The sequence below is a fragment of the Rhinatrema bivittatum genome, chromosome 1 (genome assembly GCF_901001135.1).
Source record: "Rhinatrema bivittatum chromosome 1, aRhiBiv1.1, whole genome shotgun sequence".
Taxonomy (NCBI): domain Eukaryota; kingdom Metazoa; phylum Chordata; class Amphibia; order Gymnophiona; family Rhinatrematidae; genus Rhinatrema; species Rhinatrema bivittatum.
In genome coordinates, this window is record NC_042615.1 from 661,794,875 (window position 1) to 661,819,674 (window position 24,800).

A 24,800-nucleotide genomic window follows, 5' to 3' on the forward strand; every position below is an offset into this window, starting at 1 on the left:
ATCTTATTTACCCACTGACGTCCCCCCTGCCCCCCAGCCACCTCTTCTTCAAATAATAGCCTTTCAAATAATCCTAAAACAAGGAGGGACTCCATGAAACTAAAATCCATCAGATTTAAAACAAATAGTAGAAAGTACTGTGAGACTCAAACACCAGTGACTACTTGCTCATTAACTATTCTCACAGCTTCTCAGATCAAGTCAGTGATTTTTGCACATGCTCAGTCTTATTTTCCAGCAAACATACAATTCAAACCTTTAATTAGACACAGGATTAGTTCAAATTGTCTACTTCCCAGCACATACAAATTCAAACTTCACACAGGATTAAGTCAAGCTCTCAAACTACATAACAGTAGTTTGAGAGTTTTGAACCGTATAAAATACAGTTCTCATGCACACATGTGCACTGTATTTTAATATTCTCTCTCTCTCATATACATGCAGGCACTCTCTCATACAAACATGCAGGCGTTCTCTCTCTCTCTCACACATAGGTTCTCTTTGTCTCTCATGCATACAATTCAGGCTCATACACACAGGCTCGCTCTCTCTCATAACACTCATGCAGATGCTCTCTCTCAAACACTCATGCAGGCACTGGCTCATGTACATACGCAGGCTCTTTCTCTCATACGCTCATGCAGACTCTCTGTCTCTCATGCACACATGCAGGTTCTCCCCTCTCTCTCATGCACACACAAGCACTCTCCCTCATGCATGTACACATAGGCTCTTTCTTTCATACACACAGACATGCAGATGCTGGACCAGAGGCAGCATGGATTCATACACACAGACATGCAGATGCTGGACCAGAGGCAGCATGGATTCATACACACAGACATGCAGATGCTGGACAAGAGGCAGCATGGATTCACCAGGGGAAGATCCTGTCAGACAAATCTGATAGAATTTTTTGACTGGGTAACCAAGGAATTGGATCAAGGAAGAGTGCTCGATGTCATCTACTTGGACTTCAGCAAAGCTTTTGATACGGTTCCGCACAGGAGACTGGTGAATAAAATAAGAAGCTTAGGAGTGAGTGCCAAGGTGGTGACCTGGATTGCAAACTGGTTGACGGACAGAAGACAATGTGTGATGGTAAATGGAACTCTCTTTGAAGAGAGAGCAGTGTTGAGCAGAGTGCCGCAAGGATCGGTGTTGGGACCGGTCCTGTTCAATATCTTTGTGAGCGACATTGCGGACGGGATAGAAGGTAAGGTTTGTCTTTTTGCGGATGACACTAAGATCTGCAACTGAGTGGACACGCCAGAAGGAGTGGAGAGAATGAGACGGGATTTAAGGAAACTGGAAGAGAGGTCAAAGATATGGCAGCTGAGATTCAATGCCAAGAAGTGCAAAGTCATGCATATAGGGTGTGGAAATCTGGACGAACTGTATTCGATGGGGGGAGAAGGGCTGATGTGTATGGGGCAGGAGAGAGACCTTGGGGTGATAGTGTCTAATGATCTGAAGTCGGTGAAAAAATGTGACAAGGCGATAGCTAAAGCCAGAAGAATGCTGGGCTGCATAGAGAGAGGAATATCGAGTAAGAAAAGGGAAGTGATTATCCCCTTGTACAGGTCCTTGGTGAGGCCTCACCTAGAGTACTGTTTTCTGGAGACCGTATCTCCGAAGGGACAGAGACAGGATGGAGGCAGTCCAGAGAAGGGCAACCAAAAAGGTGGAGGGTCTTCATCAAATGACTTATGAGGAGAGATTGAAGAATCTAAATATGTACACCCTGGAGGAAAGGAGGAGTAGGGGTGATATGATACAGACTTTCAGATACTTGAAAGGTTTTAATGATCCAAAGACAACGACAAACCTTTTCCGTTGCAAAAAAATCAGCAGAACCAGGGGTCACGATTTAAAACTCCAGGGAGGAAGACTCAGAACCAATGTCAGGAAGTACTTCTTCACGGAGAGGGTGGTAGATACCTGGAATGCCCTTCCGGAGGAAGTGGTGAAGGCCAAAACTGTGAAGGATTTCAAAGGTGCGTGGGATAAATACTGTGGATCCATAAAGTCTAGAGGATGTGAATGAAGAGAAGAGGCATGGGGGTGGCTTGAGGGAATGATGGCTACTACCTGGAGATGAATATACATTAATGGCTGGGGTGGAAGGGAAATAGAATAAAAAAAGGTTACTAAGAGCCAAGAGAAACAGATAAGTATGTGAGAAAAAAAAAGTGTGAAAGCTTGCTGGGCAGACTGGATGGGCTGCATGGTCTTCTTCTGCCGTCATTTCTATGTTTCTATGTTTCTTAGGCCTCCTCCTTTGCACTGGGCCTTGGCCATGCCGGTGCTGCTCCTTATTTACTGCCGGATGACAGTTGGGAGGAAGTCAATGCTTCTAGTGGCCATGTGACCGCCAGATGCATCATTCTTCCAGCCAGGTAGGCCTTTCTCTTCCGGCCACAGCAGGCAGCGGGTAGAGCTCCATAGCAGCTCCGCCGATCCCTTCATCGAGCCGCAACATTTTGAGCTCCATCATGGCCCCACCAAGCCCTTCATTGAGCCATGATAGTTTGAGCTCTGTTGCAGCCCCGCCAAGCCCTTTATCCAGCCATGTTGGATTGTGCTTTGTTACGGCCCTGCCGAGCCATTCTTCCGCAGCAGCCCCTCTCAGCGAATCACGAGACCAGTGTGACCAGCTCACCAGGGGATGCCCAATCCCCCAATAGGCCAATTTACCCCTGCCATGAAAGTTTGATTAGCTTAAGCAGAAATTATTAAGAGGTCCATATTAGTAAGCTGGTGAGCAGACAAGTTAATCCATCTGCTGAATATGCCTGGATAAAGTCCCAGTTAGCTGGATAACTTAATCCAGCTAACTCTAGAACTTTATCCGACAAACTTAACTCTATTTATTTATTTCTAAATGCTTACATATATACCGCACTCCCAGAAATCTGACCAGTGCGGTGTACAACAATAATAAAACAACATAAAATACACCCTGGAATGCCTTTTAGTTATCCAGATAAGTTTTATCCAGCTGACTTGGAGGCAGTCAGAGCATGGGAATTTTGAAAATCTGCAGTTTGACCAGCTAAGTTACAAACCATTTGAATATTGACCTCTATGTAGCTGTAATATGGCTTTCAAATTCCAGTTCGAAAAAACATGTCCTATAAGCAACGATGTTGTAAATGTAACTGGCAGAAGCGTTAGAGGAATACAACAAAACTGAATGAAGACATTTTCAAAGCCATCCATGTAAAATGGCCTGTCTCAAAGTTGCCCTCCTCTTCCTGTGCACAGGCTTCCCTAGTGCACATACTTTTATCTGGGTTAAAAAGAGTCATTATGATGGGTGTGTTTAGAAAAAGGGAGGAAAATAGAATGCATATGGACATGTGCTATATTGTCCTCGCTTGGCCATTCACACAAGAAGCATGTGGAAAATGAGCAGCCACTTTTCCTGCATGTAGTTTGCAACTGTTAATTTTCAAAGGCTAACTGTGTGGGTGGTTTTCCTTTGAAAACTGACTGCCTAAAGTGCCCATGTACATTGCAAACAAAATGGGCTATTCAAAATTGCCCCCCCCCCCACCCCAGTATTCTTGGTCACACAGTCATCCCCTTCGGCCATTGCAGAAAACGAGGGAGGTTTGTGGCTTTGAATTTCAGTCATCAACTGTTGCCCAGTCTAAATAAACTAGCATTGAGTTTTGTGGTTTTCCTTTTGTTCTGTAAAAAAATTGGGTCTGTTAATTTTATAGGCATGCACAGAAGACAGAAAAAGATAAGAAATGATTATAACTGCAGGCTGGAAAATAAAGATAATAAAGCAAAAAACAATCAAGGGAATATATGACAAATTCCGAGAACCTCATATTTGATCCAAATGAGAAATCCAAAACAGGTGATTCTCTTTGTGAAAGAGAGAAACAGTAAATTACAGACTATTAAGCGCATCTGATGCAGTATACTGATACACATTGTAGTATATCTTGTAGAAAGAAGATGCTTTTAGCAGTAGAGAAATTTATTGTAATCTTAACAAGTAATGTTCAGAGATTATATATTAAGAAGATAGGAATTGCAAATTAGATTAGACCAAAGGACCATTTAGACCAGCATGGTGTCTCTGTTAGTGGTAGGCAGCAGGTACTTAGAGGAAATCTATTAGAAAGAGTTGTGAATTGCTTCCAGTTTTTACCAGTCATGAATTGGCTATTTTTAATTCATTAATTTAATCCCTTTTTGAACTTGGTTATATGCCGCCACAATATCATGTGGCAATGATTTTCACAAATTAACTATGATCTGAGTGAAGACATATATCCTTTGATTTGTTTTAAATCTGTCACTTGTTTTATAAGATACATAGGCCTAGGTACTAAAAAAAAAAGAGCATATTTTATTATATGTTTTTAGTGCATGTTCTAAACACCAATTAGTGCTGCATGTACAAAGCAAATTTATGCACATGATAAAAGAGAATTATCAACAGGAGTGCGATGAAGGGCATAAGACTCATTGGGGTCAGGAAGCAGGGGCAGGGCTTGGCGGTATCAGGGGATCTAGGAGGGAGAGAGGAGCTTAGCAGGGTCATGGTTTGGGAGGGAGGATAAAAGGAGCTGGCAATACCTGGCAAGACTGGAAGGGAAGGGCAGGGCTCCACAAGGTCAGTGGGTGTGGGAAGTGTCCGTAGGGTTTGGAAGGAAGACATGACACGGGAAACGGGGGTGGTATCACCAATGGGATGGGAGGGAACGCAATAAGTATAAATACCATGGGGGAACGAGAGGTCAGAAACAAGCAGAGGCAATGAGGAAGAGTGAGCACTCACTGGGTACTAGGTAGCAAGAGTGGGGGTGGGGAAGGGATGTTCTTTGGCTCCTTTTCTTTAAAGAAGATTTGATTATGCTTTGGTTCATAAAATTGTTTGCACGCTTCTTTTAAAGAAAGTTCAGCCATCTTTATTCCTGAAGTCATAGTTTGGGCACTATTGGTTATTACAATGCTAGTTAACTGCTAATATCAGATTTGTTTATGAATTAACAGGTTAGTATTTAAAACAGTGTTATACCCAGCCTGGGAGGGAATGATGTCTGAGGTTTCATGACAAGTTCCACAGAGGTTAAATTAACCAGGAAGAATTCTTGCAGCTCAGGTATATCATCCTGCAGAACATACAACAGAAAATATGAAAATATATAGATATTAAATATTTTTAGAAAATTTGTGAGAAAAATCAACCTCTGATATTTTTCAAACAGCTTCATGTAACCAAGCATCAAAATTCTTCCATCCACAATATTTATATCATGAAATACAGAATATGATGGCAGATAAGGATGTTACATCCAAACTAGACTGTCCAATTCACTTCCTGTTACAACACAGAGGACCCCTGTTGATGTTTGGTTTTCCCTTCATTTCTTTGCAACTAAGAATCCTTTGCAATTCTCACATGCTTTTCTGAATTCTGTTCCTGTTTCTGACTGCATAACCTCCACTGAAAGGCCATTCCATGTATCCTTCACGCTTTAAGAATCTCATATCATAACTTTTTTGTACTAGAACTTACCTCCCAGGTTTGCTTCTTGTTTATTATTTATACCTCTTCTTTCCTCTCGGAAATACATATTTATCTTCTTAATTCTCATTTCATTTACATTTTAGTTGCCCTTCTCTGGACTACCTCTCTATCCATTTGCAGGTTCAGTCTCCAAATTGGACATAATGATCCAGATGGGATCTCACAAACGACTTGTACAAAGGCATTATCACATCCCGTTTCCTCTGTTGATTATTCATCTCCCTAGCATCCTAACATTCATCTGACCCTAGTGACTGCCTTGTTGCACTCTTTTGGAATACTGAGAACATGAGATATGAATCTCTCTCTGCTTTTCGGTTCACCTCAGTATTTCACTCGCCTTGTGTACTGCTCCTTTAGATTTCTGTACCCCAAAGGCATCATGATACACCGACCAATGAGAAGGCAGCATTAGTAATGCTGATTACACCACAATGCTCACTCAATCTTCAAGTGAGACAGTTGGGAAAAAAAGAAATAAAATAACCTAAAACTAACTTTTGTTGTATCTTAAGTGCAAAACTGCATAGTTTAGGTTCAGGATGTTTAAGATGTGCAATAACAGATACTCAACTGTAGTTAGGATTTCAGTGCACTTCCCTGGTACACCTGGGTATGAGCCAAAATGATTTAAGTTGTGCTGACAAATACATGTAGCAGAGAAAGAACTAAAAGTCAGCATTTATTTCCTCAAAATACATCTTGTCCCAAAACGTTTTACAAATGCAGGCAATTATTAAACTTATTTGTGCTTTGGGCACAAACACAAAACTCATATGAACTTCATAGCTACCCACAGTGCTGGATACACTATTGATCTACTACTTGCCCTGAATACCAAGGAAGTGAGTGGTTCCATCCACAAACTTGAAACCAACCCAATAATCTGGTCAAGCCATTCCACGATCACATTTAACATCAATTTATGGTCAGCAATCAGTATTACAGAAATAAAACCTTGAAAAACAGGGGAAAAAACAAATCAATGCTCTCCAATTCAGCAAAAATTTAAGCACAAACTAGAAACCTTCCTAGAAAAATCAGCTGACAGCCTAGCCCACCACTGGAACAAGTCGTGTATGATGATTCTGGACCAGATGGCACCACTGCAAAATAAAACAGTTTGCTCCAAACTTTCCACACTATGGGGCGGATTTTAAAAGCCCTGCTCGCGTAAATCCGCCCGGATTTACGCGAGCAGGGCCTTGCGCGCCGTTGCGCCTATGTTCCATAGGCCTGCCGGCGCACACAGAGCCCCGGGACTCGCGTAAGTCCTGGGGTTTTTCGAGGGGGGCGTGTCGGGGGCGTGTCAGGGGCGGGGCTGATCGGTGCGGCGTTTTGGGGGCGGGACGCGGCGTTTCGGGGGCGGGCCCGGGGGCGTGGTCGCGCCCTCTGGAACTGCCCCCAGGTCGCGTCTCGGCGCGCTAGCGGCCCGCTGGCGCGCGGGGATTTACTTCTCCCTCCAGGAGGCGTAAATCCCCCGACAAAGGTAGGGGGGGGTTTAGATAGGGCCGGGGGGTGGGTTAGATAGAGGAAGGGAGGGGAAGGTGAGCGGAGGGCGAAAGCGAGTTCCCTCCGAGGCCGCTCCGATTTCGGAGCGGCCTTGGAGGGAACAGCGGCAGGCTGCGCGGCTCGGCGCGCACTGGCTACACGAAATCGGCAGCCTTGCGCGCGCGCCGATCCTGGATTTTAGCAGATACGCGTGGCTACGTGCGTATCTACTAAAATCCAGCGTACTTTTGTTGGCGCCTGGTGCGCTAACAAAAGTACACGAAGGCGCGCTTTTTTAAAATCTACCCCTATGGTTCACAAAACACAAAGCATCTAAAAAAGCACCCTGCCAAACACAAGAAAGAAAATAGAGAAAATAAAGAAGATAAGACAGAATGGGAATAAGTCTTTAAGAACTACAGGAAGGCCCTAAACAAATCAAAAAAAGTAAAGAAGCAACATAAATATCATACCAAAGAACTATTCCACATTAATGGCCTCAAAAACACCTCAACAAGTTCACAACAATGCATCAGAAATTCCCAAGCTTGTGATCAACTTGCCAAGTTTTACTATAATAAAATAGCTGTCATCCAAAAAAAAAACTAGACTAAGAGGCCGATATTCAGCCCTGGAAGGACTAGTTAAGTTAGCCATATATAGTTATCTGGCAAACTTAATGGGAATATTCAGCGGCGCAGCAGCACCGCTGAATATTCCCGGCTGTCTTAAAGTTACCCGGATAAGTATATCTGGCTAACTTTAGGACGGCTCTACAGCACAACCAGAGTTAGCTACATAAGTTATACGGCTAACTCCCAATACTGAAGTTATCTACATAACTTATACAACTAACTTTGCTCCTCTTTAAAACGCCTCCTGCCTGCCTCCAACTTAGCCATATACAGCTAGAATTTAGCTGCATTCAGTCTTTAATATCACCAGTCAGCCATTTAGACAAAAAACTTTTTCAATTATCCATCTAAATGGTTTTTGAATATTGACCTCTAAACAATTACTTGTAGAGATTATCCTAGAAAAGAGTATGTGCAACTGTGAACAAAACTGAATGTGGACCCAGCAACACATGATGGAAGTTGAACCACATGACAGCCCTGTGGCATAGCACAAGTAGTCTGTGGCTTTTTAGAGGACAGATTCAGGCTGGATTCTAGCTTCTCTGGCACAGCTTTATTCTTCACAGCAATCAACTCCTTGAAGTTAGCATGTGGCACATTTAAAACTAATCAGAGAAAGTTCTTTTTCACTCAACGCACAATTAAACTCTGGAATTTGTTGCCAGAGGATGTGGTTAGTGCAGTTAGTATAGCTGTATATAAAAAAGGATTGGATGGGTTCTTGGAGAAATCCATTGCCTGCTATTAATTAAGTTGACTTGGAGAATGGCCACTGCTAATATTGGCGGCAGTAGCATGGGATAGACTTGATTTTTGGGTGCTTGCCAGTGTTGCGGTCCCGGGCCGTACCCCGGTCCCTCCTCCTACCTCGGGGCCGGTCCGAGATGCTGTGGTGTTGCTGGGGCCTGATCCGGCCTACCTGGCTCCTGCCCGTGGCTTCCCTCCTCGAGGGAGACACCGCCGATGCACTGCAGCTGGCCCCGCCCCCACAGCGCACGCGCAGGGGTTCAGTATTTAAAGGAGCCAGCGCGGGAAATGTAGCCCAGCCCCGAGGATGATGTCAGATGCCCTTAGGGTTTAAAACCCTGCAACTAGCTACACTCCTGGCCTTGCAATGAGGTTGACTCCTTGGAGTGTGCTAGTTGCTGTTCCTGCCTTGCTCTTCCTTATGACTTCAGCTCATCCACTGGCTTCTGACTTCGACTAGTCTCCTGGTTCCCCGTTCGTTGCCTGCCTTGACTTTGGTTCGTCTTCACTTTCTGCTGTTAGCCGCCTGCCCTGAATCCTGGTTGGTTCCTTCCTTCTGCTCTTCCTCGTCTGGACCGCTCCATCCAGGAGGCCTCGACTAAGTCCAAGCGGCTCGGGTCCTCACGGGCTCCTCCTGGGAGGACCTCGGGCTTCCAGTGGTGAAGTTCTGGTTGGTCTCCTGGTTCCGGCTTCTCCTCTCCTCAGCACTCCTGGACTTCTCTTTGGATACTCATCCTCAGGAGACCGTATGTAAGTCCAAGCGGCCCAGGTCCTCAAAGGCTTCTCCCGGGGGCATCTTGGGCTTCCAGTGGTGAAGATTCGGCTGGTCTCCTGGCTTGGACCGCCTCCCAGCTACAACCTCCACGGTGGGCCTTCCCACCGTGCGCCATCATCAGTTCTAGCCGGCTCAGGGGTCCACAAATCCAGCAGCCAGGTTCTTGTGGCCTGGATTGGCCACTGTTGGAGGCAGGATGCTGGGCTTGATGGACCCTTTGTCTGACCCAGTATGGCATGTTCTTAACATAAATTCAAACTGCTTACCTTGCCGTAGTTCACCAAAACAACATCAGTAGGTCAATCTTATTATTAGAGCTGCCTTCTCCATCTTCGCAGGGTCTCTCTCACTCTCCTCTGACCTTAAACTATATACCTTCCCCAGGGGATCCACCCTGTCACCAGAATGTCTTGCATTAAGGTGGCAAACCAAACAACAAAGAGCAAGCAGTGAAGTCCTATCTGTTCAATGAACGTAAAAAACGCGAAAGGACCAAATCAAAGAAAAATTCAATCAAGGCAATCGCCGTCAGTACCTTGTAGGTATAGAAGGAACCGCATCAGCAAGCCTGACAACGTACTGTGCCTTAGGCAAAGCCGTCCGGACTTCTCGTCATTTGCAGTTTTATTTGCAGTTTAAGATAAGTATATTTAAGATAAGTATATCGATATACTTATCGACATACATCGATACACATCGATGTGTTCAAGCAGTGAACTCTTATTGAGACTTTGCGCCCACAGGAATAAGAATTTTACCTCGTTAATGACTCCTGAAGAAGCAACTGTGCATTGCAAAACACCGGCCGCTGTCGGGTCTCTGCAATAATCTGCTCACGAGGGTACAGACGGATATTATTATTTCTAGCAGCTTTTTTGATACACATCGATATACTTATCTTAAATATGCTTATCTTAAACCGCAAATGACGAAAAGTCCAGATGGCTTTGCCTAAGGCACAGTACGTTGTCAGGCTTGCCGATGCAGTTCCTTCTATACCTACAAGGTACTGACGGCGATTGCCTTGATTGAATTTTGCTTTGATTTGGTCCTTTTGTGTTTTTTATGTTGCATTACAGTGAACCAGGACCAGACAGCTGGGTCTGGTTTTTTACGTTATAAAGGGTATTTCTCTGGTGCCCCTCAGCTCAATCTTGTCAAAGTGAGTGTCTGCTGCTACTAGGGCTATGTCCCTAGTTAGGAACCCTTCGCTCTTATTCTCTTTCTTGCCCTACCTTGGGCTTTCTCTTTTCCCACCCCCTCTGAGCTTCCCCAAGGGAAAACCTCTCGCCCAGACTCCTTTTCAGCCTTGGTGACTCCTAGAGTCTCACTTTCAACAGCATCCAGTTCATTAGTCCCATCCTGTAGTTTGGCCTCTGAGGGGTTCTGCCTCAGTGAGTGTATAACCAGTCTCCATTCCTTGGTAACACTGGTATCTTCTCCATCCTCACCAACAAGGGAGAAATCCTCCTTGATTTCTGTTACCTGCTCCTCTGGGAGTGGTTCAGCCAGAATAGGGAAAGGCTGCTGCTCTCCACAGACCCCGCTCACTGATGCTGGAGGTTCATGAACCCTGCAGCCTTGATTAACTTGTTCCCTCCTTCTGAGGGTTTGCTCAGTCCCACTTTCAACTGATGCCTGCGCTGGAGTCTCATCTGTCTCCATTGGAATCATAAGCCTGAAGACCATAGTGAGCAGCGCTTCCAAAGTCCTCACCATGGGGTGTAGACATGTTGAGGCCCATATTTTCTTTTCCCTCTCCAGGACATCTTTTACTGGCATAGCCTCTCTCCCCTTACACTGCCATCATCATGCCAGGGCTGGGTGGGTGCCCCCCAACTTGCAGGGCTTCCAGTACACTCCAGACTGGAGTTGGCCCCTCTGGCTTCCCCACCTGGAGCAGCCTCTTTGGCTTCATTATTTGTAATATGTGGCTGTGGCACACATTGGTTCTGCACCTGCACTTGTAACTTATGTTGCCCTTTTCACAGGGTCTAGCTCAGTCTCTGTGTTGTAAATTAAACTTTAGACTGTCCTGCAGCCAGGCCCAGGAATTTCTCTTTTTTTCTTCAGCATGCTTCTCTTGCACAAGTTACCCTCTGTGCCTTGCTAAGGCACAGATTCTCTCAGCTCAGAAAAAACAAATCCCTTTTCCTCTCTGGAGGCTTGGGCTTCTGCCTATGCAGTCGTTTAGTGCAGAAGATCCCATTCCTGCCACTATCCGTGGCATAGCATAAGTGGTCTGTGGCTTTCTAGAGGACAAATTCAGACTGGACTCTAGCTTCTCTGGCACAACTTTATTCTTCACGGCTATTAACATAAATCGAAACTGCTTATCTTGCAGTACTTCATCAAAACAACATTAGTAGGTTACTGTTGCTATTAGGAGCTGCCTTCTCCTTCTTCCCAGGGCCTCTCTCACTCTCCTTTGAACCTAAGCTATATTCCTCCCCGATGGGAGCTGCCCCTCACCCAGAATGCCTTGCATTAACATGGACTGGGTAGAGACAGCTGGGCTCTGTACTTTAAGGTGTACAGAGTATTTCTCTGGTGCACTCTGTTACAGGCCCCTGCGGTTTTAATGTGAATGCCAGTGAAATCACACTGAGGAGAGGAAACCTGATATTGTTCTCCATATAGAACAATCTGTCTTCACCTTGCAATTTAGCTGGTCCAAGCTGAACAGAAACTTGTTGAGCTTTGTGGTCTTGACAAACTTTGAATCCGGTTGAGAGGCCCTTTTCAGTACACTAGATGTCTTCCAGCATACATCGTCATCCATGAGAAATTTGCAAGCACATACCAGCTAGGAAGAAGCAGTAGCAGAAACCCAGCAATCTTGTACCTGTGGATTATGGTAATATCCAATCAATATCAACTTTTTGGATCCTATGCATATGTACAGTATGTCATCCTGACAAGAGCCAGAGGAAAAACCTTAATGGTAGCTGAATGACAACAAATTTCAGTGAAGAAGACCTTCTTCAAACAAGAGACATGGAATGTAACTTCTAATGAAGCTTCTAGCCTAAGCTTCAAGACTGAGCTTCTGCTCCAATAACTTTGCAGTACCTGCCAAACCATCCTTGCACACAGAGTCTTTTCTAAGTGCTCTGGGCAGTGGCATAGCAAGGTCTCCAGTGGTACTTCCTACATGCCCCCCCTTTTCCACTACCACCACCATCCTCCCTGTAGAAATGCTTAAAGTCAAAGAAACAGCAGACATTTCAAGTAATGGACTCTTCTCACACTTTGCCTGTATGTGGCTGTAAAATAATACAAAAAGAGGCCCCTAAGCACCCCCTACAGCCCAGGGCCCAGGTGCTTTGACACCCCATCGCTCTTCCCTCGCTACACCCCGGCTCCAGGACTGCCACTCCATGACTGTTTATTTATTTATTATTTATTTTTAATTTTTATAGACCGAAGTTCTTGTAGGAACTACAAATCAATCCGGTTTACATACAACTTTTAAATGCCCCAAAAGAGTAGGGGGCTTTACATAGAACAATTGAACAATAAAACAGGTAACAATAGAACAATAACAATAATGATGGAACAAATAGAATAGATAACCAATTAAACATAGTAATATAGTAATAAATATTATATAGAAAATAAATATAAAAGGGATAGAGTAAATGAAGTGTGAATACAGTATAAATACAAAAGATGAAAGAGCTCAAAAATTAAGGTACAGTTGAAAAAATCTTAATAGCAAAAAACAGTGAGATAACCCATGAATTGGGTTAAAAGACTTGATTAGGTAGCATTAGATGTCTGGGAAGGCTTGACGAAAAAGCCATGTTTTTAGCTTTTTTTTGAACTCCTGATGACTTGGTTCTAGTCTTTGATCTGGGGGGAGCGCGTGATGTGACTGTGATGTGACTGTGATGTTAACCTGTCACTTGTCAGTCGGGGGTACTGATGACTGCCCTCCATGCCAAGATGGGATCTTGACCAGATCCTCTGAGATGGACCAACTGGTTGTAGCAGAGAGCAAGGGAGCATGAGACTGTCCCTGTCCAGATGCCCAATACTGCTGATAATACAAACACAGAGGGCAAATATTCAAATAGGTTCTCTAATATTCAATAATATTGACCACACAAACAGAGAACCAAATATATTTGGTTCTCTGTTTGTGTGGTCAATACTGCTGATATACATTTATTTATTTATTTATATATCGTCATTTCAAATAAAGATCACAACGGCTTACAACATAACATATAGATAATGGCATGACTTAGACAATGACTAAATGTAATCAACTAGCATACATAATATACATAGGCATGAGCATTGACAATGTAATCAAGTGAGATATAGGTCTACATGTTGTTCTAGCTTTTTAACTAAAGGTACTGGGATAAGAGGTTAGTGGGTTTTTAAGATAAGTTTTCAATGTTTTATTTTGACATGGTTGGGGTGTAATGGGCTGTTTAGTTCTATAGTTGGTTTATTAATGTCTTTGACCTTATAGATGCTTGTTCTGAGTAGTTTTAGGTTGCCCTTATTGGTGTTTGCTCTGATTTCAGGTAAGTTTTAAGGTAGGTTATAGATATTTTTTAAATAACCATGTTTTCAGTTCACTTTTGAATTTTTTTCTTTCTGGGATCAGTTGTAGTGTCTCGGGTACTGAGTTTCATAGTATTGGGCCAGCAATGGAGAAATCACAGTTTCTTATTTTTGTTAGATGAGTATTCAGTAATGTTGGCACAGCTAATAAACCTTTATTCTGAGATCTTAGCGATCTCTGTGGCTTGTATGGTTGTAGTCCTATGGCTGCCAGACCTGGGTTATCACAATGGATGGTTGTATATATTAGTGTTAATACTTTGTAGTGAATTCGGGATTGCACAGGTATCCAATATAAGTGAGTGCATTATGTGATCACATTTTCAGGAACCTATTAAGTGCTTTGCTGTGGCATTTTGTATAAGTTGTAGCTTTTTTTATTTTGTACTCCTAGTAAAAGAGAGTTACAGTAGTCTCTGTTAGAGAAGCTAATTACTTTTTTAAGCTGCTAGGCACTCCTAATAAAAGAGATTTACAGTATTCTATGTTAGAGAAGCTAATTACTTTTTTAAGCTGGATAGTTAATCTGCAGTCTGTCTTTCAAATGTGCAAGTTGGGCTAGGGAGAGACACAGGTGTTTTCACAACCAGTGTACACAAGACTGATTTACTCTGTTAAACAAAACAACATCTGTTGTATCTAAAACCATTGTATTACTTATGCTGCTACAATAAAATTTGTATTATCAATCTCAAGGAAAGGTGTAAACATTCTGACCTCTTTATATGAACTTGGCCTATATTTTGTCTGATTTAAATAAATTAGATTACCATGCAAGATGGATATGCCTTACACACTAGAATCAACCAGTAAAGGAGCTTGTAAACCCACCTTAGAGATAGCAGTGAAAAACAAAATAAATATATACCTCAGAGTACCTCAATACAAAGAGACAAAGGAAGTAGATATAACCAACCTCAGTTTTACATGTAGACACTGAAAACATAAGAAAATTCACTAAACAATTAGGAAATGGAGGCTGTACATCAGACCCATGCCCTCCATGCCTTCTTAAAGACCTTTCAAAAACAATCCTTTTCTACCTAGTAAAAACTAAGAATGTGCATTTGTTTAAAATGAATGTATAAATGCAAAATTTTTATGTATTTTCATATTTGTGCATTACAAAAAAGAGTCTCCGGTGGCACCAGGCCTCTAGTTCAGGCCTCGGTGACAGGATCATGCTTCAGGCCCTGAGGCCTGATCTCATTGCTGTGGCTGGCCCAAAGGGCTGGGCCCATCATGAAGCCTATGACAGCACTGTGGCCCAGTCTAAGGACTGATCCCATTGTCAAAGTCCAGCCTGAGGCCTGGTCCCATCACTAAGGCCCATCTCAAGACCTGGTCCCATCACCAAGCCTAGGCCCAGCCCAGCAGCCTAATCTTGTTGCAAAGGTCTAGGCATGGCCCAGAGGACTGTCCCGTCACAGAGGCTGGTTGCCAGCCCAGAGGCTTGGCCACCCTTCTCAATGTCTAGGCCCAGTGCTGGGGCCCGGCCCAAGTCCTCAGCAATGGGAGCAGTCCATGGGCTGGGCTGCTGTACTAGAACCAGGCTTCTATAACAGGATAAGTCCTTGGGCTAGGCCTCACCCAGGAATCCAGGCCTTAGTGATAGAACCCATCTACAGATGAGGTCTCAGCTGGGCCTTAACCCTGGGACCTAATCCTGCTGCAGGCCCATTGGTTTTTTTTTAAGAGGGGGAGGGCTGTTCGATTTTTTTTTTGTTTGAAAAAACATTAAATAAGAAAAACATCTCCAATCTGGTAAACAAATCAAACTGAAAAACATTTTTTGATGGGAAAAAAAAACCAAAATGAAAAAATGAACCAAATCAATATTTTGCGACTGCATATCCCTAGTAAAAACTATAAATGCTCCCTACAGCTAAGACATTACCCAGACTCAAAGTCAACTCCATTAAACCGTACACTAAAAAAACCCTCATTGGATACCTCAAAATGTGCTTGCTACCAGCCAATATCAAGCCTATTAACACTAACCAAACTCCTGGAAATTGTGGTCACCAGACAACTACAAGACTATCATGAAGAAACCTACAGAATGGATCCAGCCTAATCAGATTTCTATACAGAATACAGCAGAGAAACCATTCTAGTATCCTTATTAGAAGATTTATTTATTTATTTATTTATTTGATTCTTTTTTATATACCGATGCTCAAGACCAGGTCTTATCGTACTGGTTTACAATAAACTAAGGGGGGGGGGGGGGTAAACCAGTTAACACTGAGAGCGAAAAAGTTACATTACAACAGGTAAAGTGGAACAAGGATGTTGGAAAAAAAGGATAGATTAACAATTTCTAACTGGAGAGCGGTGCATGTGAGCAGAGAACAGTTGCTTACATGGTAAACTTATATACAATTTAAATAGAGGAGTCAATATATGAATAATGATGGATCATGGTAGGTCAGGTTCCCTGATTCTTCTTGACCTTTCTGCCAAATTCGACACAATTGCCCACCAAATACTGAATAGGCTAACAAACAAAGATATACAAAAGATGTGAAAAGTCATTTGAAATCCTCCCTTATCAGCAGAACCCAAGAAATAACCTGGAATGCACACTTATTCAAACCCTGGCTCCTGATATGGGGTATCCTCCAAGGCTCACCAATGTCACCCATTTTATTCAATGTGGGGTAGATTTTAAAAGGTTGCGTGCGGGCGTACATGTGTGCACGCTACCCGGCACGAGCATATGTATGCCCGATTTTATAACATGCACACGCAGGCGCGTGCATGTTATAAAATCCTGGATCACGTGCCGCGCCTTGCGCGCTGCCTTCCCCCATTCCCTTCCTCCTAGCCGAACCTTCCCACCCCTTCCCCTAACCTTTCCCCCAGCCCTACTCTTACCCCCCTCAACCTTTATTTTACCTTTTGCGCCTGCCTCTGGTCAGGCACAAGTTGCGCATGCAGGCCAACTGCCAGCGCGCAATTCCTGGCACAGCAGCAAATATGGCCACTGTGCCGGGAGTCTGACCCCGACCCCGCCCCAGACCGCCACTTTTGTAAAGCCCTGGGACTTACACATGTCCCGGGGCTTTACGTGCATCGCCGGGCCTTTTTAAAATAGGCCCGGCGAGCATAACCCTTTTAAAATCCGCCCCTGTTTACCTCACAATCATTGTGAGAAGATTTGGGCTTACAGTATACAACTATGCAGATGACATTCAAATCTTCATGCCAACATCAGACACCTGGGAAGAAATCATAACAGTCCTAAAAAAAATTGACTAAATGAGATTTCAGTCTGGATGACTAAAAACCAATCACTGATAAATAAAGACAAAACAGAGATCCCAGAGGTAACCAGTTCACCATGGCCAGATAATGCCCCACCCCTAGTCTTAGATGATATCTCCCTATACCTACATCAAGAGATGAAGAGTTTAGGAGTCAACCTAGATTCTACTCTGACCATGAAGAGCCAAATAACAAAAGTGACAAAGAAGGCATTTTGGCCCCTCCAAATGATGAAGCAACTATGCCCCTTCCTACTAAAATGGTCAATGATCTTCGATATGGAAACAGACAAAGATTTAAATGAATAAATAAATCTAAACATGTATAACCTAGAGGAAAGGCAGGATAGGAGGAGATATGAATGACATTTAAAAATCTCCAATTTATCAGTGCTCAGGTAGCAGGCCTCTTTCAATGAAAAGGAGGCTCTGGAATGAGGGAGGAGTCAAGGGATGAGGGTGAAAGAGGTTCAACTAAGGAAATATTTCTTTATAGATGCATGGAATAGCCTCCCAGTGAAGGCGGTGGCGACAAGGACAGTATCTGAATTCAAGAAAGCATAAGACATGCACAGAGGACCTCTGAGGGTGTGATAGAGATTACAGAGCTGAGCAGCTGGTATGGATTGGCAGGCTAGATAGGCCATATGGTCTTTTTCTGCTGTCAATTTTCTGCGATATGATCACAATACATTTTTTAAATTATTGTCTCCATCAAAAAAATGAACAGTAATGGAATGAAAAATTCAGACTGATTCTTTCAAAACCCTAAAGTCAGATAATAGATCTAATGATGTCATTAAGGGTAATTTGCCTAATGATTTCAGCTTTAAAAAGAATCAATCTTTGCTTTTTAATACACTTTATAGCACAATAATTAAATCTGAAAGAAGAATGATTCAGCTAGAAAAATCTGTTTAGTACAACCACACTTGTAAAAACCCCAGACATTTATGTTTCACTAAATCAGTTACTGCTTTAAAATCTGCCTTAGAATTAAGTTTACTAATGTCAGTGGGATACATGGAACACAGTAGATAATTACAAAAAGTAGAAACTGCATATAAATGACATCCAGATTGGAAGAACAAAGACTATGCTACAAATTAGCAGCCAATCTTGATAGGATAATTTACCTCATCAATGTATTATACTGGGTACACTGCCTACCACTATATATTCAAGATTTTTTGTACTCCAAATTCAGCCACATTACTTCATTAATGCTTATGCTGACAGAATTAATTATAAAATGTTAAAATTCAAAGTACTGTTAATGGTTAAAACTATTTGGACTTCAATTAGAAAATCCAGTTGACATTCCAGTATGAAATGAGCAAACTTTAATGGCAGATCAAGTCAAGATTGCTTCAGACGCCAATTAAAAGGACAATACAGATGAGAAATAGGGCAATACAATTTGGTATATATAGCCCAGATATAAGAGGGCTAACATAAAATAAAATAAAACTTTATAACTATTATTGACAGTTCAGTATGAATTTCACATGCCAACTTTTCAATCTGTTTCTATAAAATAGATTTATCTTAGTCACAAGCAAATTGTGCAAGTCTAAAGCAAGCAAAGCACATAAAAGAAAAAAATTGCCACTATACTTTCCCACTCTATAAAGCCAAAATTTCTACAACCAATAGACTGTAAAATGAACATAAAGATACAAAAAGAACTGAAACAGAAATAGAAGAAACACAGTAATAATCCATGATAAATTCAAAACAGACCTGAAGAAGATGAAGTTTGACAAATTTCAGCGCGACGAACGAGATTATACTCATGGATATGTTTACCCCTGGATGAGTGAGAAGACGAAGACTAAATCTAACAAAGTCACTTTTGATTCAGGAAGTGATGACTCATCAGGTGATGAATTGCTCAACAAAAGCTCCACTTCAACTCAAAAAAGAGATATTACTTCGGATAATTGTTTTTTGGGCCGAGGCCGCGGCTATCGTCGACCCCCACGATCAAGAGGGGGCGGCTGGATGGACGGCTCAACGTACACCAGACAGACTCTGTCACAAACACAACGGAATCTTTGATTCTGAACTTGTCCTCAGTTGTTTTGTCTTCAACTCAAAAACAAATCCTTGAAAAAGGACTTACATTTATACCATCACCGAAAGCTGATTTGTTCCAATTGGAAATAGCTTTATTCAAGTTTATCCATAAACTTTATATCAGACATTTTTTTGCTGAACAACCGAGTGGACCAGATCTAGCTATTATAAGAAACAAATCTATTTGGCTTCCACCAGGCCCAGCAGACCCAGTTATATTTACCTTTTACCAAAGTGCATTACGAGACCTTTGCCAAATGTTCATTGCCTCACGATCCTTTTCTAACATGACCAAATCAGAAGTCCTAGCTCTGAAAGAATTACAACAGAATAATCATCTTATCATGAAGCCAGCTGATAAAGGAGGAAAGATAGTCCTAATGAATAGGACTCAGTATGTCACAGAGATACAGCGGCAACTCCAAGATCAGCGGTTCTATCAACCTCTCCCCACTGATCCCTCTGTTAATCTTTCAAGTCTTATAGAACACACTGTGAAGGAGGGCATAGATAAAGGTTTTTGACTACACACGAAATTTCATTTTTACTTAAGAAACATCCGATTGTTCCTGTTTTTTACACCCTTCCAAAAATACACAAAAATATCACCAATCCTCCTGGACGTCCAATTGTTTCAAGCAGAGGATCGTTGCTGGAACCACTTTCCAAATTCGTAGATCATTTTTTAGCACCATATGTGAAGTTACAACAATCATATATAAGAGATTCTCAAGAAATGATACAATTTTTAGATGATTTCCATTCTGATACTTCTAAGATTTTTTGGCCACCTTAGACATTGAAACACGTTATACAAGCATCCCGCAAGATAAGATGATGGATATTGCTTTTGAATTGTTTGAGGACAGATCACGCCCTCAAAGAATTCTATGTTTTCGGCTTCTTTGTTGGAAATTGCTTCAACACAGAATTTCTTTGCCTTTGAAGGATCTTTTTTTCAACAAGCTTGCGGGACAGCTATGGGGCAACCATGGCCCCTGATTTAGCCAACCTGTATATGGCACAATTTGAAGATCGATACATTTACCATAACAATCCCTTTTCACAACACATTCTTGTTTGGAAACGCTACATCGACGACATACTGTTGTTTTGGACAGATACTATTGAGACGTTTTATCAATTTCTTTTGTGGCTGAATGGATGTAATTTACATTTGCACTTTACAGCTAATATTCACAAAGAGGAGATTCATTTTTTTGGACATTAAAATTATTAAATTCCAGCAGGATTTGAGACTACATTATATCGCAAACCAGTGTCCAGCAACACCTTTTTGTACTTTACTAGTGCACACCCGCAATCATTAAAAGAAAATCTTCCGGTGAGTCAATTTTTTCGTATTAGACATTTGTGCACCACTCCATTAGAATATCAACTACAAGCAGCAATTCTTAGTAAACACTTCCTGTTACGACTGGGCTCCGGTCAGGAGTCGTGAACACCACCCAGAAGGGTGGCTCCAGGTTGAGAGAGACAAGAATGGCTGATACAGGGTCTGGGTCCAAGCTGGGTCAGGGCAGGCGGCAGATAGCAGTGTCTGGGTCCAGGCTGGGTCAGGGCAGGCGGCAGAAAGCAGTGTCTAGGTTCAGGCTGGGTCAGGGCAGGCGGCAGATATCAGTGTCTAGGTTCAGGCTGGGTCAGGGCAGGCGGCAGAAAGCAGTGTCTAGGTTCAGGCTGGGTCAGGGCAGGCGGCAGATAGCAGTGCCTAGGTTCAGGCTGGGTCAAGGCACAGTAAGCAGGGCAAGGCAGGTCAGAAGGCCCGTAGGCCACACGCACACACAGAAGGCCCGTAGGCCACACACACACACAGAAGGCCCGTAGGCCACACACACACCGTAAGCAGAGCAAGGCAGGTCAGAAGGCCCGTAGGCCACACACACACACAGAAGGCCTGTAGGCCACACACACACCGTAAGCAGAGCAAGGCAGGTCAGAAGGCCCGTAGGCCACACATACACAGAGAAGGCCCGTAGGCCACACACACACCGTAAGCAGAGCAAGGCAGGTCAGAAGGCCCGTAGGCCACACATACACAGAAGGCCCGTAGGCCACACACCGTAAGCAGAGCAAGGCAGGTCAGAAGGCCTGTAGGCCACACAAGGCAAGGCAAGGAAAAGGCCCAAAGGCCGCGCAGGGCAAGGCAAGGAAAGGCCCGAAGGCCGCGCAGGGCAAGGCAAGGAAAGGCCCGAAGGCCGCGCAGGGCAAGGCAAGGAAAGGCCCGAAGGCCGCGCAGGGCAAGGCAAGGAAAGGCCCGAAGGCCGCGCAGGGCTAGAGCAGGGAGCCCAGGAGAGCTCGATGCCGAAGCACCGAGGCAACTGTCAGGCAGGGTTATAAGGACACACCCAGAGCACAGAGTGGACAGAGGAGATGGACTGGGCCTGTCCGGAAAGCCAGCACTAGAGGGACCCCTTGTGGTGAGGTGGTTGCACTGCAGCCAAAACTGTAACAGTACCCCCTCCTCAAGGCCTCCCCCTCCTCCTGGGTCCCATCTTAGCAGGGGGTACTCAAAGATGAAATCTGGCCCCTCTGAGGGCAACAACAGCTGGAACAATTCAACAGGCTCAGATGGCTGAGTCGGAAAGTCTGTTAGTGGTACCGGTTTGAGCCCCTCCGGGGGTGGCAGCAGGACCGGTTTAGCAGGCTCTTCTCGGGGTAGTGCAGCAGGCTCGGGCCCCTCTCGGGATGAAACAGCAGGCTGGAACACCTCTCTGGGCATTGTAGTAGGCTCGGACCCCTCTCGGGGCGTTGTAGCAGGCTCGGACCCCTCTCGGGGTGTTGTAGCAGGCTCGGACCCCTCTCGGGGCGTTGTAGCAGGTTCGGACCCCTCTCGGGGCGATGAAGCAGGCTCGAACACCTCTCCGGGCGTTGTAGCAGGTTCGGACCCCTCTCGGGGCGATGAAGCAGGCTCGGACCCCTCTCGGGGCGATGAAGCAGGCTCGAACACCTCTCCGGGCATTGTAGCAGGTTCGGACCCCTCTCGGGGCGATGAAGCAGGCTCGGACCCCTCTCGGGGCGATGAAGCAGGCTCGAACACCTCTCGGGGCATTGTAGCAGGCTCGGACCCCTCTCGGGGCGATGAAGCAGGCTCGGACCCCTCTCGGGGCGATGAGGCAGGCTCGGACCCCTCTCGGGGCGATGAAGCAGGTTCGGACCCCTCTTGGGGCGATGTAACAGGTTCGGACCCCTCTCGGGGCGATGTAACAGGCTCGGACCCCTCTCGGGGCGTAGTAACAGGCTCGGACCCCTCTCGGGGCGTAGTAACAGGCTCGAACACCTCTCCGGGCGTTGTAGCAGGCTCGGACCCCTCTCGGGGCGATGAAGCAGGCTCGAACACCTCTCCGGGCGTTGTAGCAGGCTCGAACACCTCTCCGGGCATTGTAGCAGGTTCGGACCCCTCTCGGGGCGATGAAGCAGGCTCGGACCCCTCTCGGGGCGATGAAGCAGGCTCGAACACCTCTCGGGGCGATGAAGCAGGCTCGAACACCTCTCGGGGCATTGTAGCAGGCTCGGACGCCTCTCGGGGCGAAGAGGCAGGCTCGGACCCCTCTCGGGGCGATGAAGCAGGCTCGAACACCTCTCGGGGCATTGTAGCAGGTTCGGACCCCTCTCGGGGCGATGTAACAGGCTCGGACCCCTCTCGGGGCGTAGTAACAGGCTCGAACACCTCTCCGGGCGTTGTAGCAGGCTCGGACCCCTCTCGGGGCGATGAAGCAGGCTCGAACACCTCTCTGGGCGTTGTAGCAGGTTCGGACCCCTCTCGGGGCGATGAAGCAGGCTCGAACACCTCTCCGGGCGTTGTAGCAGGTTCGGACCCCTCTCGGGGTGTTGAAGCAGGCTCGGACCCCTCTCGGGGCGATGAAGCAGGCTTGAACACCACTCCGGGCGTTGTAGCAGGTTCGGACCTCTCTCGGGGAGTTGTAGCAGGTTCGGACCCCTCTCGGGGCGATGAAGCAGGCTCGGACCCCTCTTGGGGCGTAGTAACAGGCTCGGACCCCTCTCGGGGCGTTGTAGCAGGCTCGGACCCCTCTCGGGGCGATGAAGCAGGCTCGAACACCTCTCCGGGCGTTGTAGCAGGCTCGGACCCCTCTCGGGGCGTTGTAGCAGGCTCGGACCCCTCTCGGGTCGTAGTAACAGGCTCGGACCCCTCTCGGGTCGTAGTAACAGGCTCGGACCCCTCTCGGGGCGTTGTAGCAGGCTCGGACCCCTCTCGGGGCAATGAAGCAGGCTCGAACACCTCTCTGGGCGTTTGTAGCAGGTTCGGACCCCTCTCGGGGCGTTGTAGCAGGTTCGGACCCCTCTCGGGGCGATGAAGCAGGCTTGGATCCTCCTCGGGGCGATGCAGCAGGCTCGGCCCCCTCTTGGGGTGATGCAGCAGGCTCGGACCCCTCTTGGGGTGATGAAGCAGGCTCAGATGGCAGAGCAGCAAGGTTAGAAGTAGTGTACATAGAAGACACAGATTGTACTGCCAAGGGCTTGATACCTCGAGCCAAAGTCTGAAGCTCCTGATTTTGTTTCTGGGGGAGCATTTTAGAGAAGGCACAGGCAGTTCTAGGACGTCTAGGGAAGGTGCTCGTTACAGGCTGTTCAGCAGCTGTGGGAAGCAGAGCCCTGCTCGGGTTAATGAGTTCCATCTGTTTTTGTGCTTGCTCTCCTAGAACGGAAGTCCTAGAAGTTCTCTTGGCCAGGTAAGTTTTTGGTTTTCTTGGAGTATAAGCTGCTTTTTGGTGAAAAGTTTTGTGACAAGTTATGCTACAATCTTCTGTTAGTAAACTGTCCAGGGTGAAAACATTCCTAGCTGAGCCAGAAGCAGGGCAGAGTGTGATAGCTCTGGCTGAATCTTTAGGAGGAGACGGTGGCCCGTTAGCTGTGCAGCGGGGGCAGGGTTTGCCTGGAGGCAAAAGACAAGGAAGACAGAGACACTTCCACCAGCCTGGTTTGGGAGAATTGCAATTAAGGCATTCTTGGTATACAGACACATTCCTTTTGTGACAGTTGCTGCAAATCCAGTGCTCCTGGTCCGAGAGCTGACAAGCTAAACAGTTCAGGTACATAGGATAATTCAGAGTTTGACAAATGGTACAGATAATAAAGCGTGGAGACTCACCGTCTGAATACTGAGTCCTTACTGTCTCTCCCAATGTAAATGGCTTCGGCATACTGTTACGACTGGGCTCCGGTCAGGAGTCGTGAACACCACCCAGAAGGGTGGCTCCAGGTTGAGAGAGACAAGAATGGCTGATACAGGGTCTGGGTCCAAGCTGGGTCAGGGCAGGCGGCAGATAGCAGTGTCTGGGTCCAGGCTGGGTCAGGGCAGGCGGCAGAAAGCAGTGTCTAGGTTCAGGCTAGGTCAGGGCAGGCGGCAGATATCAGTGTCTAGGTTCAGGCTGGGTCAGGGCAGGCGGCAGAAAGCAGTGTCTAGGTTCAGGCTGGGTCAGGGCAGGCGGCAGATAGCAGTGCCTAGGTTCAGGCTGGGTCAAGGCACAGTAAGCAGGGCAAGGCAGGTCAGAAGGCCCGTAGGCCACACGCACACACAGAAGGCCCGTAGGCCACACACACACACAGAAGGCCCGTAGGCCACACACACACCGTAAGCAGAGCAAGGCAGGTCAGAAGGCCCGTAGGCCACACACACACACAGA

The 24,800-nt window shown here is 45.5% G+C and overlaps 1 protein-coding gene across 1 annotated transcript in view; it reads right to left on the minus strand.

Annotated features, from left to right (window-relative positions):
- Positions 1-24,800, minus strand: part of ADGRV1 (adhesion G protein-coupled receptor V1) — a 1,128,533-nt gene that overhangs the window by 814,777 nt on the left and 288,956 nt on the right. The window contains exon 39 of the mRNA XM_029573357.1: positions 5,045-5,138. Within this exon, the coding sequence (XP_029429217.1) occupies positions 5,045-5,138 (94 nt within the window). The remainder of the gene's footprint in view (positions 1-5,044; positions 5,139-24,800) is intronic.